The following is a 16,702-nucleotide window of genomic DNA, read 5'->3' as shown; positions in this document are numbered from 1 at the left end:
ACTCTTCGACTGTGAACAAGCATATGTTTGACAATTAAATCACAATCTGATTTGACCTTAACTTTTGATTCTTTCTTACCTTAACAGTGAAGATATCTGACGTGATAAAGGCCCGTTCCTGGGTAATATTCAGCACCCTAGGGCAAGAAAGAGAGGGATAGAAAACAGTGAACAGAACACAGCAATGAGAGTCAGATTTCATAAATTTCCTTTGAAAGAAATAAGTATTGAATTAAAAAGGAATGTTGGAAAGTATTTAAAGCAAGGAAGGATTGGGATTAGGCCAGATGGCTTGTATTAAAAAGAGGTTAACTTAATGGCCCATGTCGAGTGAAATCTGTGAATATGGGCACCTAGGGAACAGACATCAAGTGTCTGTTTTTTTGCAAACATATATTGTTCAGTATGTCATTTTAGATCTGTTAAATAGTCAACATTGGCCTGGAGATCACATTACACTCGGCTGCAAGAACTACTCCTTCCTCAAATGGCCCAGGAGATGGCTACTAAAGTTCTTTTTCATTGGTAAGTTATAAAAAATATTTGTGCGCGCGCACACACACACACACACAAATACATACAGACATTTTCATTTCTTATAAAAGAAAATTATTTGCTGGTAGCCATTTTCTGTAATTTTCCTGAAATTGAAAGTATTTCATAATCCTTTCAACAATAACTGCCATCGCTGTGTGTAATTAGACAATAGTGACATAACTTGCGAAAAGCTTTACATTGGGCATGTCTTTTTTAAGGTTTAAAATACCATTATAGAACTTGGTATATTGATGATTGACTGTCACCTGAACCATCTATTTCAGAATGCTGATTTATATTTCAAAGCTTAAAATGTTTGGGCATTTCAGTGAGGTGTCTGTATTGTGCAGTTCCCCTTCATTTGCAAATGTTCATGGTGAGGTTGTGGGTATGTCCCTATGTGTTTGTGTGGGTTAGTGTTGATGTTTGTGTGTACCTATGTTTTTGTATGTTTGTATCGATGTCTGTTTGCTCGTGTTTATATGGGTCTGTGTCTAAGGATGTCTATAAATCCAATTTTAAGACTCTCATCTTGTGGATCACTAATTTTAATCAATCCATCAATGGGCAATCATGTCCTCAGCTGCCTTGGCCCTTAGTACTTGGGATCTTTTTCTACAGCAAAAGGACTAAATCAAGCTGTTGTATTTATAGCTTAAAGAAAATGTCTTTCGTTTATCTAATTTTTTTTCCTGTCTTATTTCTGGCTATTTCTTTACATAGCTCTAAAGTTTTAGAAAATATTTAATATCTTCATTCCCTTCAAGTATGAGATTATATGATGTATGTTGCCATGTTACTTCGTTGTGAGACTTGACCATCCCCATATTGGCATCTATTCACATGCAATTTCAATGGAGACCTGCTGGTTAGTAGACAAATCCTGGATCAATCATCCCTAAAATAGACTGGGTGACAACTCACACACATCAGTGAGGATGCTTTTCTGATCTCACCTTTAAAAATCCGATTAAATTACAATGAATTAATGTTTTAAAATGTATTCTTCAGATGTGGTTGGCACTGACAAGTTGTTGCCACTCCCAGTTGCCCTGAGAACATGGTGCTTGCCAGGCAACTGAAAGGTCATTCAGAGTCACCCACATTGGTCGAGAGGCTGGAGTCACAGAAAAGGCAAATCAGTTAAGTATAGCAGCTTACTTTCCTTTGAGGGGATAGTGAATTGTTTGACAATCTGAGAAGTTTATCGTCACTTTTGTTTTTGCTAGCTTTTTATTTTGAGATTCAGTGTCTATGTTGGGATTTGAATTCACGTTTCCTGCACTTTTATTCTGGGACTCGATCACCAAACAGCCATTAAAATTAATTTAAAAACACATTCAACAAGGCTCCTTAGGTAGTATCTGCCAAACCCACAACCATTACAATCTAACAAGGACAAAAGCATCAGATAGATGGGATCACTGCCACTTGCAAGTTCTTTCCAAGCCACACACCATCCTGACTTGGAAATATATCATCGTTCTTTCATTGTCGCTGAATCAAAATCCAGAAACTCCTTACCTCACATCACTGTAGGTCTACCTACACCAAATAGACTGTAGCAGTTCAAGAAGCTCACCACCACCTTCCCTAGGGAAACTAGGAATAGGCGATAAATGCTGGCTCATGACACACTTTCCTCATTCCTGAAGAAGGGCTTATGCCCGAAACGTCGATTCTCCTGTTCCTTGGATGCTGCCTGACCTGCTGCGCTTTTCCAGCAACACATTTTTGGCTCTGATCTCCAGCATCTGCAGTCCTCACTTTCTCCTCATGCAATCGTGTCCATATTCCATGAATACATTTTTAAAAATTAAACAAAGAACTAACCACGTATATAAAATAATTCTAGTGCTTTCTCTGTACTCACTGCACTTCTTCACGAGCAAGTATCTCAAGCAGCTTCGCGAGATCTCCAGCACAGTCGGTCAGTTGGATGGAGAACTTGCATAGCCTGTTGTCCACCACCAGTGCCCTGTCTAGACACTGATGCAGCAGGGGAATGTCTATATTGCCACTGCACAGAGCAATGACCACACTGGAAGAGAGAACAGGTGACCAGTCAGCAAACATTTGGGTCAAACAGGTTGCACTGCAGCTTAAAACTGTCAAAATCCTTTAATCCTAACAGAGGGGAACTGATTCTGCAGATGGTTTCCTAGCAGCTGACCCCATTTTGTTGGATTTTCTGAGGGAATGAGCCAGCAAGACACTGCTTTTTCAAGCAGCGGTGGAATCTGTAGTGAACAACCATAGAGAGTAATTGGATAAACACAACTCCATGAATTTAGCCTGAACAGTGGGAAGGCTTTACACCTACTACATGTGGGAACAGGTTGGAAGAATACAATTATACCCACCTGATACGATTATCCTTTAGGTTAGCCAATCCAGAATGTAGAGCTGGAACTACACACCCACTCAACAGAACTATCTGAAACTAGGTCATAACTGCAGAGGCAGCCAGGAACACTACCACTAATCCAAATAATACCACAACAGGTTATTCTTCTACAGGTCACAGTGTTGGCCCCAGTGGTGAAGAGAGGCCACTTTTCAACTGGTCACAGTCCTGTGCCTAGTGCGAGAGAGGCCATTCCGCCACTGGTTAGGGTGATACCCCCACTAAAAAGAAAGAAGCCACTCTCCTACTGTTCACAATGCTGCCCCTAATGTTCTCCTACTGGTCATATCAATAACCCTGGCACTGAAAGGAATCTAAATTCTGATGATCTCAGCACTGACTCTGATACAGAGTTAAGCTAGAATTTGCTAAAGGTTATAATTATAAAGCAGGTATCGACAACGATCCAGACAATTAAGAGCCTCTCAATGGGAATTACCATCTCCCTGAAGAATCAGACAGCTGTAAAGGAGACACAAAGATTTAGTTACAAATTCTGTAAAGGGCTGATATAGATCTCAATAGCCATCAAGTAACTTTGAAATTATAGACAGAGAATATGGAAAAAGTAAGTGCAATGCTTAATATTAAATGGATTCTGAAAGGAATGTCACAGTGTAGTTAATGCTGAGGGGAATTGTAATAAAACACAGGAAGACATTAATAAACTTGTAGAATGGATGAATCATTGCCAAACAATCTTCTTCATAGTTAAGAGTGAAGGGGTAAATATTGGTAAAATGAATAAAGAGTTCACACAGAATAAAGACTTCTGTGTGTGTACATGCATATAAGAGAGAGAGTGAGTGAGTGAGTGTGTCTGTGGGGGCGGTGAGGGGAGGGGAAAGTGTGAGTGTGTGCATGTGAGCGTGTACGTGTGAGTGCATGTGACAGTGTATGTTTGTGTGTGTCTGCCTCTCGGAGGGGTGTCTGAGAGAGAGTGTGTGTATGAGGGTCTGCATGAATATGAAAGAAATGTATGTGTATGTGTTTGAGTGTGTAGTGTAGTGGGATCACCTGTGTGTGACATGAACCCACTTCTCATCTTTAAACAATCACCAAACCTTAAACAGACCATTGTCTGCAGCAAACTGCCCAGCCTCAGGACAACATCGACCACAACACTGTACAACCCTGTCACGGCATTCACTCCAAGACGTGTCAGAGTGTTGACATGGATACCACCATTATACATAGGGATACCACCCACCATATAATGGCAGGTACTCATGAGACTCAGCCAACGTTGTCTATCTCATACAATGCAGGCAAGGATGCCCTGAGGCAAAGTATATTGGTGAGACCAAGCAGATGCTACGACAACAGACGAATGCATACCAGACAGGTGTACTCCCTCCCATTCGGGGAGCACTTCAGCAGTCAGGGACATTCAGCCTTGGATCTTCGAGTGACCATCCTCCAAGGTGGACTTTGGGATACACAACAATGCAGGGTGGCTGAGTAGAGGCTGATAGCCAAATTCGTTACCCATGAGGATAGCCTTAACCGGGATCTTGGGTTCATGTCAACACTACAAGTGACGCCACTACACTATATACTCTCACACACATACACACACTCTTACATACTCACATACTCACCTCTATCATACACATGCTCTATCTCAGACACACACATCCCCTGAGAGGCACAGGCAAACACACAAACTTTCTGTGTGTATCTCTCCACCCCCCCCCTCACATACACACACACACACACACATATGTGTCTATGGGGTAAATTTGCATTTGCAGAATTGTAATTGCAGATACATTCTATTTTGTTCAAAAAGCACAAAATCTGCAGGCAGTCAATGCAAGCAGTCAATTCATATAACATTTTATAAATTTCTACTTTGGAAATAAAACCTGTCTTGACTCAAGATTGGGATACAGACAGACTCTAACCTCAAACCTTTAATGTATTGTCGGAGCTGAGATGTCACTTTTTTTTTATAAAACCTTAAGTTATCTTGATAATATGATTTGAAAGAAGTTCTGGGATTTACATATTAATGAACTGAAACCTGCAACCCATTCTAAAAGATGAAAGACTAAACAGCAATCTAGGTTTGTTCAATATATCGTATCAGTTGCATGGATGACACTGTGATCTTTTGCTATAAATTCTGTGTCGTATGATCCTGCTCCATGGCCACCTGATGAAGGAGCAGTGCTCCGAAATCTAGTACTTCCAAATAAACCTGGTGTTGTGTGATTTTTAACTTTGTGCACCTCAGTCCAACACCGGCACCTCCAGATCTTAGACTCAGGGAATCCCGACAGCGTGAAAGCAAGCCATTCAGCCCATCAAGTCCACACCACTCCTCCCAATAACCCAGCATTTCCCATGTCTAATCCACACAACCTATACATTCCTGGACACTATGGGCAATTTAGCATGGCCAATCCGCCTAACCTGCACATGCTTGGACTGTGGGAGGAAACTGGAGCACCTGGAGGAAACCCACACAGACATGGGGAGAATGTGCAAACTGTTCACAGTCACCCGAGGCTGGACTCAAATGTGTGTCCCTGGCACTGTGAGGCAGCACCTCACTGAGTCACCGTGCTGCCTTCCTGTGTCCTCAACAGGGGTTGCAACCCAGAGTTTGGGGAACCTTGGAGCTAGCCACCACAGGGGGTGGGTGGGTGGACGGATGGATGGACGGATGGATGGACGGATGGACGGACGGATGGACGGACGGATGGACGGACGGATGGACGGACGGATGGACGGACGGATGGATGGATACATAAGGGAAAGAATTGGAAGGTATAATAGGGTTAGATAAAAAGGGTTGGGAGTAAAACCATCGCCATGGTCGTCATGGGTCGAATGACCTATTTCATTATTATTACCTTTTAGAAATCCAGCTGAGAACCCATTAAACCACATTAGCAAAACTCAGTCTGGCACCTGAAAATATGTTTGTGTTCTTTAAAATATGGTCTTGGTATCTATTTAATGTGATACTTACAGTCTTGGGTTCTATTAACTGTTCTGTGTGTTACTGACAGACATTGTTGTTAATCTCAATCTCAGGGTCTAGTCCAATTGAAGGAAATTGTGTCCTCACAGGAAGGAAGCTACAAATGTTTCTCTTTCACATCATGCCCACCCCGACCCAATCACCAGATTAAATTCATATGTTTCACTGACATGTTGTTTTGTTAAATACACAGTGTTTCCCCAAAGCAGCATCACTGCTGGACTTCCTGACACATTGTAAAGTCAGCGGGTGGAACTGTAGAGAAAACATCTGTCCATAAGAATGATGTTAATGGGAACAGACTCAGAGCTGGGCAGGAGCAAAGACACTACTGGATCACAGAACTTCAAAGCAGGTGATAAAGATGGTAAGGACATTAACACAAAAGCTAATGGAACACTAGATTTTACCAAAAAGAATGGAATATAAAGGCCAAGAGGTAATGATGAATCTACATAAAATGTTATGATGAGTTACATGGAATTTACAGAATGGATAAATTTAACCATCTGGTTTCAGGCAGTGTTTTTGCTCTGTACAACCATCCTCTTCATCAACTTGGTCAGCATATCATTCATTCCCTTTTCTTTCATGTAGTTATCATGTGTCCCTCTAAATCCACATTATCCACTCAACTACTCCCTTGTGGGAGCAAAGTTCACATATTAATCATTCTCTCAAGCAAGAGCTGCCATTTAGAGAAAAAAATGAGTCATAGAATCATACAACATGGAAACAGACCCTTCGATCCAAACAGTTCATGCTGACTATATTCCAACCTAAACTATTTCCACCTGTCTGTGCTTGGCCCAAATCTCTCCAAACATTTCTTACCTAAATTCTTTTAAACATTGTAACTTTATTACATCACCACTTCCTCTGGAAGTTCATTCCACATACAAACCACAATCTGTGTGAAAATGTTGCCCCTCATGTGTTTTTTTCAATCTTTCTCCTTTTACCTTAAAATATGCTTCCTAGTCTTGGAATCCCCAATCTTAGGGAAAAGGTTTACCTTGTCTATATCCTCCATGACCTCTATAAGGTCATCCCTCAACCTCCTAAACACCAGTGAAAACGTCCCAGCCTAATTAGTCTCTCTTTATAATTCAAACACTTCATTCCAGCAAAATTCTGGTAAATCTTTTCTGAAACCTCTCTAGCTTAATAACATCCTTCCCATTATAGGCCAATCAGAATTGGACACAGTACTCCAGAAGATGCCCCATTAATGTCCTGCACAACCTCAACATGACTTCTCAACTCCTATACTCAAAGGTCTGAGCAATGAAGGCAAGTGTGCTAAATGTTTTCTTCACCACCCTTTTTACATGTGATAAAAACTTCAAAGAATTATGTACCTGAACCCCTAGGTCTCTTTGTTGTACAGCACTACTTAAGGCCCCGCTTTTATTTGTACAAGTCCTGCCCTTGCTGCTTTTACCAAACTGCAATGCCTCACATTAATCCAACTTAAACTCCACCTGCCACTCCTCAGCTCATTGACCCAATTGATCAAGATCGCTTTGTAATCTTAGATAACCTTCACTGTCCACTACACCGCCAATTTTGGTATCATCTGCAAATTTACTAACCATGCCTTCTTCATTCTCATCTGAATCACTTAGATAAATGACAATCAAAAGTGGACCCAGTACCGATCCCTGTGGAACACTGCTGGTTCCAGTCCAAAGCAAAAACAACCCTCTGAAAGCTTAATTTTTAAAAAAAATCAATTTTAAAAAGAACTACAGAAACCAGCTGAAATCACAACAGTAGCTATGATCTGCTGGTCTACTGGCTCAACCGTGTGTCAATTTTAACAACTAAATTACGGAGGGAGCTGAATTCTTCTCTTTCAAAAGTAACTTGTGTGTATATAGTTGAAAGGGGAACAGAAGTACAGGACTATGGGGAAGGACAATGGGTGTGGGACTGTGTTGGTGAACTCTTTCAGAATGGGTAGCGTTCAGTAAGCAGAATGATCTCCTTCTGTACTGTATCATTCTTTGATAAGTTTGAGCAACACTATACAGGAGATTTAATTTTCCTGCAGAGATTTCAAACTTGTATCTACTTTGAGGAAAATGTTCAATAACAATGTATGGCAATAGGTAAACTGGTGCCACAGGTAATTCTTACCGTTTGCCTTTGAGTTCTGGTAGCTTCCCAGCAACCACAGCAGCTAGGCCAATAGCTCCCTCAGCGTCCACTATGGCCTTCTCATACTCAATGAGGCGAAGGATGGCAAGTAGGATGTCCTCCACCCTGAGTTGCAGAGACACCTTATTAAAGACAAGAGTTTCTCACAGGATGAGGAAGAGACAACTTCCAATACTTAATTCCCCTGTTCCTTTTTTTATCCTCATTCATTTCCTTTCTCTCCTCGAGGCTGTGACTTCTTTCTCAATGCAGTCCGACAGATGCTGGTACTTTTGCCAAAATGTCCATTTTTCATTGTACATCACGAGGCATTAAACAGAGGACCCCAAAAGACATTTAAAAAAATGGCATGCACTATTTCAAAGAAAGTGCTGGAATTCTCCCAGTGCTCTGGCCAACATTTATCCCTCCACCCAAACAGATTGACTGGTCATTTACTTCATTGCTGTTTGTGGGGCCTTGCTGTGCACAAATTGGCTTTTCTGTTCCCTACATTACAATAGCGACTGTGGAAATATATCATTGGGTGTCAAGTGCTTTGCAACAGCCTAAGCTTTTGAAAAGTACTTTTGGAATTGCAAGATCAATCCAAAAAAAATCTATAAACCTTCTCAGTGATTGTCAATTTCATTTACAGCAAAACTAATATATACAGAACAGCACGTTCTCAAGTCACAGCCTGTGTCTAGAGTCTTGCAATGTAGAGACCCTGCAGTCATGTCACAACATCCAAGTACATGTCTCACTTGTATGTTGAGCTCTTAAAGAGAAATCACTCCAAATTGATAAAACAACATATGTTTCACATCACATGCAAGCAGTATATTTAAGTAGTGCCTATTAGGCATTTAGAAGGATGACAGATTTGTTTTACTGAACCAGATGGGGTTTTTATGACATTACTTCCCAGGTCACCATGACTGACACATGAAACCCAAGTAGTAAGACAGGAACAGACCATTCAACCCCTTGAAACTGTTTTGCCAATCAGTAAGTTCATGGCTGATCTGATCCTACCTCAATCCATTTTCCTGCTTGCTTCCCATAATCCTCGACTTCCCTATAGTTCCCTGTTTATCTCAGCTTTGAGTACATTCAATGACTCAGAATCCAGTTTTCGGGGGACAGAATACCAAAGATCTATGACTCTCAGTGAAGAAATTTCTCCTCAACCCAACTCAAATGAGCAATCCCTTACTCTGAAACTCTGCTCTCTCTTCTAGGTTTTCCTATAAGAGAAAACATCCCCTTGATATCTTCCGCATAAAGCTCCTGAAGAATCTTATATGTTTCAGTGTGATGCAAGGCTTTTAATTCCAGATTTATTTATATGAGGCATAGGGATGTACAGCACAGAAACAGACCCTTTGGTCCTATGCCGAGCAGATGTCCGAACCTAATCGAGTCCCATTTGCTAGCACTTGGCCCATATTCCTCCAAACCCTCCCTATTCATATATCCATCCAGGTGCCTGTTAAATGTTGTAATTGTACCAGCCTCCACCATTTCTTCTGGCAGCTCGTTCCATTCACGCACCACCCTCTGCATTAAAAAGTTGCCTCTTAGGTCATTTTTAAGTATTTCACTTCTCACCTTAAACCTATGCCATCTGGTTTTGGACTCCTCCAGCCCAGGGGGAAGACCTTGGCTATTTTCCCTATCCAAGCCCATCATGATTTTATAAACCTCTATAAGGTCACCCCTCAACCTCCAATGCACCACTGAAAACTGCTCCAGCCTGTTCAGCCTCCCCCTTTGGCTCAAACCCTCCAATCCTGGCAACATCCTTGTAAATCTTTTCTGAACCCTTTCAAGTTTCACAACATCCTTCCTATAGCAAGGAGACCAGAATTGCACACAGTATTCCAAAAGTGGCCTAACCAATGTCCTATAAAACCACAACATAACCTTCCAACTCCTATACTCAATAAAGGCAAGCAAACCAAATGTCTTCTTCGCTATCCTGTTGACGTGGGACTCCACTTTCAAGGTATAGTACTATGAACCTGCATTCCAAGGTCTCTGTTCAGCAACACTCTCCAGGACCTTACCATTAAGTGTATAAGTCCTGCCCTGATTTGTCTTTCCAAAATGCAGCACCTCACTTTATCTGAATTAAACTCCATCTGCCACTCCTCAGCCTATTGGCCCATCTGATCAAGATCGCACTGTAATCTGAGGTAACCTTCTTCATTGTCCACTACACCTCCAATTTTGGTGTCATCTGCAAACTTACTAACTATATCTCCTATGTTCACATCCAAATCATTTATATAAATGTGGTCCAGCACCGATTCCAATTAATTTAGAAAAATGTAAGGAGATTCAGTAGAGTCAGTATCAAAGGGAGATCATATTCAATCAATTTGTTGGAGTTCTTTAAAGGAGTAACATGTGCTTTGAATATACTGTACAAAAGTCCCCCTGTACGTGTGGGGTATATGTTCCAAGACCTACTGCGGAAGTCTGAAACCGTGGATAGTTGCGATCCCATTCATTTAATGTACCTGCTGGCCACCCCCTGGTCCCTGGTTCTGGAATGTTCCCTGTAATATGTAAACCATGGGTAACTGAAACCGTGGAAACCGATTCCGCAGATATGGGGGTTGGCCTGCACTTGGATTTCCAGAAGTCTAGGTCAGTTTTATAAATGACTTGGAGGAGGGTGTAGAAGGATCTGCCAGAGATATATTTCCCTCCCCCTGCCATCTGCGTTTTGGAGAGATCATTCTCTCCGTGACTCCTCTGTCAGATCCCCTCCCACTCTGCCAAGGGCATGCAGGTCCTGGGCCTCCTCCAGGGCCAAATCCTAACCACCCAGTGCCCGGAGGAAGAACGCCTCATCTTCCGCTTTGAGATCCTCCAACCACACATGATCAATGTGGATTTTACCAGTTTCCCCATTTTCCCTCTCTTCACCTTATCCCAATCCCAACCTTACAACTTGCACCATCCTCTTGAATGGTCCTTCCTGTCCATCTTTCTTCCCACCTATCTGCTCCATCCTCCTCTCCAACCTATTACTTTCAGCACCACCTTCATCGCCCTATCGCATTCCCAGCAACCGTCCCCCCCAACCCCAGTCCTCTCCCATTTATCTCTCAGCCCGCTTGGCCCACAAGCCTCATTCCTGGTGAAGGGCTAATGCCTGAAATGCTGATTCTCCTGCTCCTCGGATGCTGCCTGACTGGCTGCGCTTTTCCAACACCACACTCTTCAACACAGTACTGAAGGAGTATGTTAACTATTGCAATGAGATAGTAGTTTGCATATATCTAATTCTAGATATCCTTTGCCGAACTATCATAAATAATATTCCTGTGAAATAATTTAATACTTACTTAACGGTAACAACCTTATCTATGAGTTTCTTGGTAATCTGAAAGGCATTACTGCCAAAAGAAGCATTGACCAATTCTGTGAAACAAAGAGAAAGCTTTCAACACAAAAACAGCAATTTCATTGGTGCCTTTAACAGTTAAAAACATCATATGGCATTTTTCAGGAGTGTTTTCAAACATAATTTGACACTGAGTCATGTAAGAAGATATCAGGGTAGTTAGCCAAAATCTTGATTGACTTTAAGCAGACAGAGATAGGGCAACCAGAGATTTAGGGAGGGAATCCCAAAGTTGAGGGCAGTACAACCAATAGTGGAGCAATGAAAGTTACAGATATACAAGAAGCCAATTACAAAAACATATAGAGATTTGTAAACTGTAGATTTTGGAAGTTATAGAGTGTAAGAGGGTCATGGGCCATAGAAACAGGAGTCAGAATGTTAAGGCCTCCGTATCAATTTATCAAGCTGCATATAAGAACCAGATGCACTCCCCATCCAGTCATAAAATTACCTGGGTCAAACAAAAAAAACATAAACTTTAGGCCAATGAAATCTCAGGAATCTTTTAGTGAGTTGTTAGTGTTGGGATTATGTTCTAGCTGCACAGACATGGTGATATCAGGGATTGTAGGGCATCCTATTAACAGTGGTAATAGAAGATAACAGAGATAATGGAAGTTTCATCTTTACATCTGTCAAAAAATTCAGGTCGGTGTTGTTGACCCAGTCAGTTTACAAATGCAAGATACTTCTCAAACAATTTTAAAGCTCATAATCAACACCGTTCCTTCCAAGAAGCTAATTGAGTACAACTCCAGGTTGGCTCTTAACATTCTGCCTACACTATTTTCCATATATCATTCACCTTCCATGGTGAGGCATGTTCATACTCTGGCAGCCTAGGAGCCTCTTAATCTACAAGCCAGTTTATTAAATTCACTAGGATTCATGTATATGAAATTCTGGAAACTGCCTTGCTATTTAGATCAGGTTAAGTAGCTTGAATTTGTCCGCAGTTGAAAATTATGAGGTAACTTTTTTTTATTCGTTTAGAGAATATGGGGTTTCCACACTGTAAGTAATCTAATCTAATCTAATCTAAAAAAAAGTAGCTTGAATTTGTCCGCAGTTGAAAATTATGAGGTAACTTTTTTTTATTCGTTTAGAGAATATGGGCATCAGCTCAGCGAGCAAACCTACATTCAAAACCTCAACCTGAGCTACAAATCTTCTCAAAACTCGCTAATATGGGCATCACTGGTTGGGTCAACATTTAAATCCCATTCTTAATTCCCTTGAGAAGGTGTTAGTGAGCTGCCATCTTGAACTGCTGCAGCACATTCGGTGTAGGTACCCCTCCAATGCAGTTAGGGAGAAAGTTCCATGATTTTGACCCAGTGACATTGAGGGAACAATGATATAGTGTACACACTGCTGCTGAGCGTTAATGGTGGAGGGACTGGATGCTAGTGACAATCAAGCAGGCTGCTTTGTCCTGGATTGTGTCCAGTTTCTTGAGTTTTGATGGAACAGCACTCATCAAGGTGAGTGTGGTGTGTTCTGTTACACCCTGATAAATACTGGACAGGTTTTCACTTTTGGTGAGTCAGAACATGAGTTACTCCTTTCAGGATTTGTAGCCTCTGACCAGCTCTTGTACCCACTATATTTCTATGGTTAGCTCAATTCGCTTTCTGGTGAATGGTAAACCGTGCCTCAAATGCATGAAGTTCATAATGGAGGTTTCAGCAATGGTAATGCCTTTGCATGTCAAGGGGCAAGAGTTAGATTCTTTTTTGATGGAGATGGTCATTGCCTGGGATGGCTGTGACTTGTCACTTGTCAGACCAATCTTGGATATTGTCCAGGTCTTGCTGCATTTAGACATGGACTGTTTCAATTTACGAGGAGTTGCAAATGATGCTGAACATTGTGCAATCATCAGCCAATATGCCTGCTTCTGATGTTAGAGCTTTCTGATTGTTACCAGAATGCATCTCTCAAAGCAGATGTCAGAGTGGAAAATGAGACTACCTTTCACGAAGTTCTGTGAGGCTGTGGAAATTACTTCTAATGTAATTGGTTGAGGCAGATATTATCCACAATTAGACTGGACAGCTGGATAAAGGTAAATGCATCCAAGAGATATTAGAACATTGAATCTGATCAGGACTGGTTCTCTTATGTGGCATGTAAATGCTGAGTTGGACAGTTGGGGCTAAATGTTGGTGGTCACAACTAACTTCAATCTATGATCAATTGTGGGGGAAAAAATCCACCATACTTTGGCTCACAGTTATTTTCCACAATTATTTACCTCCGTATAATCTGTGGCTAGTGCAGGCTAAGTCTGCTGGAGGCTGTCCCAGCTCAAGGGATTGTTGAAGTGTCGGATAATTCTCAGGCTCCACACCCTGTGGGTGAAGAAGACAGAACCAGATATCACTGTTTTCTCTTAGAAAACAAAATCTCAAACAAAGAGACACAAACCTGATAAATATGAACAATCTTCCCTAGTTATGATACTCCTTCCAATTAATTCCACTTCTCTAGTTGGTCAACAGAGAAGACTTTGCGTTACTTATATTATCACTATTGTTTTCACTTGCTTTTCCTGAGCCCAATTGCTTTGAGTCAATCTGATACTTAGGCAGGCGTCAGGAACTTGGTCATTTGCTGAGCCTTCTGCAGTCCCAAGGATGGGAGATTGTGATGTGGTGGCAATGTCACTGGACTAATAATCTAATGATCCAGGTTCATGCTCTAGATACTTAGGTTCAAGTCCCACCATGGTAGCTGCTGGAATTTAAATTCAATGAATAAAATAAAATCAAACTGGAAATTAACCCTAACACTGCTGTTTTGTAAAAGTCCATCTGGACAGTCTAGTGGCACAATGGTAGTGTCCCTACCTCTGAACCACAAGGCCTGGGTTCAAGTTTCACCTGCTCCACATGATACCTCTGAACAGGTCAATCGAAAATATCTAAAAACTCATCTGTCCTTTTGGGAAGAAAATCTGGCCTTACCTTGTCTGGTCTACATGTGACTCCAGCCCCATAATAATATGGAAGTCTCCTGGCAAGCCACTCATTTCATTGGCAATTGGGAGTGACAGCATTGCCCACATCCCATCAAAATATCTGTTGGTTGTCTTAGAATCATTGGAACAAGAGGAAACCATACAAATCCTTGAGCTTGTCCTGCCTTTCAATTAGATCATTGCCAAAACTGTATCCTAATGTTATCCAACCATCTTATCCTTATTTCCTTAATGCACTTAGTAAAAATCAAACAATCTCAAATTCAAAATTATTCACTTGATTAGCTCCTACTGCTTTTCATGAGAGGTAGGTCTACGTGAAGAGCTGTTTGTAAACTTCCTCCTGGAAGGGTTGCCTCCTTTTCCCAGACTCCCAGTAGTGAAAAAGGTTTCTGCCTATCCTGTTAATTCTTTCCAAAATGCTAAACAACTGTGTCAAATAACCTCTTAACCTTTCATATTCCATGGAATACAAGCCTACTTCATTAACCTGTCCTCAATCTGGAGTTGGGAATTCGATTGTCTAAAGGTGAGGGAGGGATCAGGGTGTGTGTGCTACTGTAGCTTGTCAATTTAATTCAGAGTTGGGAGAGCATTCCTACTCCTGTCACCCTCACAATTAAATAAGAAAAAATACAAAACCTTATCATTACAATGACAGTGTCCAGCAGTCCTTTTGAGGAACATTGTCTTATCTGATCATTCTGTAATCATGCAAAACCCAGCTTTGCAAAAGGGACCTCAAGCAGATGGCAGGTACCCTTTTTTTTATTTTTTAGATTCCCTATTCTGTGTGGAAACAGGCCATTCAGCCCAACTAGTCCACACCAACCCTCCAAAGAGTAACCCACCCAGACCCATTCCCCCTAACTAATACACCTAACTTTACAGGCAATTTAGCGTGACCAATTCACCTAACCTGCACATCTTTGGACTGTGGGAGGAAACCAGAGCACCCGGAGGAAACCCATGCAGACACGGGGAGAATGTGCAAACTCCACACAGACAGTCGCCCAAGTCTGGAATTGGACCTGGGTACCTGGTGCTGTGGGGCAGGAGTGCTAACCACTGAGCCACCATGCCACCCACTTATATGGGGGGAAAAAGCCTGGCAAAACTGCTCGAGATGATTACGGCTGTCCCACGCCCCGGCCAATCAGCGGTGGCTTTACTAAAAGAGAATGGCGGGGTGGTGACGGGGAGCCAGGGCCATGTGAGATGGAGCTGCTGATTGGCCAAAGGGGTCGTGTCAGGTGGAGGTCCCGTTACGGCGACCCCCACTGGCAGCCGCCGCGATGACAGGGGCAAAGCGTATTTGCATATGGTAAAGAGATAGGAGAGTGTTCTAAACTCGGAGTTAGAGGCCATTGTTAGAGAAAATGTAGACAGAATTTTGATTCATAAGGGAGAAAAGGGTAATGGTGGAGGACCCAGGCAGGGGAATGTGGAGTTACCGCAAAGAAAGGAGCAGCCATGATCATATTAGAAGGCAGAACGGGACAAAGGGTCCAAATGTCCTACTCCTGCTCCTATTTTTTAAAAAAGTCAACCAGTTCTAAGGATATTTTGACACTGGATTGACAATGTTGTAAATAATGGCCCCTTTAAGAACAAACCAGGTTACACTCAAGAGATAATAGGGAGGAACTGGCACTCATTGGAGTTAATATTCAAGGAGGAATCAGTTAGCTGAGTTGGCTGGTTTGCGAAACAGAATGAATGCCAACAGTGTGGACCCAATTTCCACACCAGCTGAAAGTCCTGCCTTCTCAACATCACCGCTCGACTGAGGCATGGTGACCCTCAGGTTAAACAGGAATCTCATGAGAGCGCAGTCCTATGGTCCTATGGATTTCTGGGACTATGGTGTCTACATATCCAAGAGCTGGTTTCCCCCAGTAAAGTGGAAGACATAATGCACTCTTAGGGGTTGGAATTGGATGGAGGTTTGCAGAATAGACATAAAAATGGTAGAATTCCATGTTTCACTCTTTGTATAATGCACGGGATAATTCTACTGAATACCTGTAATGGGTGAGGCAGATATGTGACCAATGTGAATGCACCAGTTTTATGTTGATGCCCATCTCTGACTCCATCCCTAATAATTCTAAAACTCTTTGCATTGATTAGCTTAAAATTCAGCCACCAACACGCCTCAACCTGTACCAACTCGCCTCAACCTCCACCACCTCATCCCCATCTCCCAACCCAAGG

The 16,702-nt window shown here is 41.9% G+C and overlaps 1 protein-coding gene and 1 long non-coding RNA gene across 8 annotated transcripts in view; one reads left to right on the top strand and one right to left on the bottom strand.

Annotated features, from left to right (window-relative positions):
* LOC122541770 (L-threonine ammonia-lyase) overlaps positions 1-16,702 on the bottom strand; it is a 66,387-nt gene that overhangs the window by 7,402 nt on the left and 42,283 nt on the right. For all 7 annotated transcript variants that reach the window (XM_043678732.1, XM_043678729.1, XM_043678731.1 and 4 more), the window contains 5 exons: positions 13,760-13,856; positions 11,441-11,516; positions 8,079-8,204; positions 2,411-2,578; positions 80-137 (listed from right to left, as the gene is read on the bottom strand). In XM_043678732.1, coding sequence (XP_043534667.1) covers positions 80-137; positions 2,411-2,578; positions 8,079-8,204; positions 11,441-11,516; positions 13,760-13,856 — 525 coding nt within the window. The remainder of the gene's footprint in view (positions 1-79; positions 138-2,410; positions 2,579-8,078; positions 8,205-11,440; positions 11,517-13,759; positions 13,857-16,702) is intronic.
* On the top strand, positions 96-6,411 carry LOC122541773. Its single transcript, XR_006309672.1, has 3 exons — positions 96-525; positions 1,549-1,679; positions 6,130-6,411. It is a non-coding gene; the product is annotated as an uncharacterized LOC122541773 (long non-coding RNA).

The sequence above is a fragment of the Chiloscyllium plagiosum genome, chromosome 38 (assembly GCF_004010195.1).
Source record: "Chiloscyllium plagiosum isolate BGI_BamShark_2017 chromosome 38, ASM401019v2, whole genome shotgun sequence".
In the NCBI taxonomy this organism is placed as follows: domain Eukaryota; kingdom Metazoa; phylum Chordata; class Chondrichthyes; order Orectolobiformes; family Hemiscylliidae; genus Chiloscyllium; species Chiloscyllium plagiosum.
This window is presented reverse-complemented; position numbering and strand designations above follow the sequence as displayed.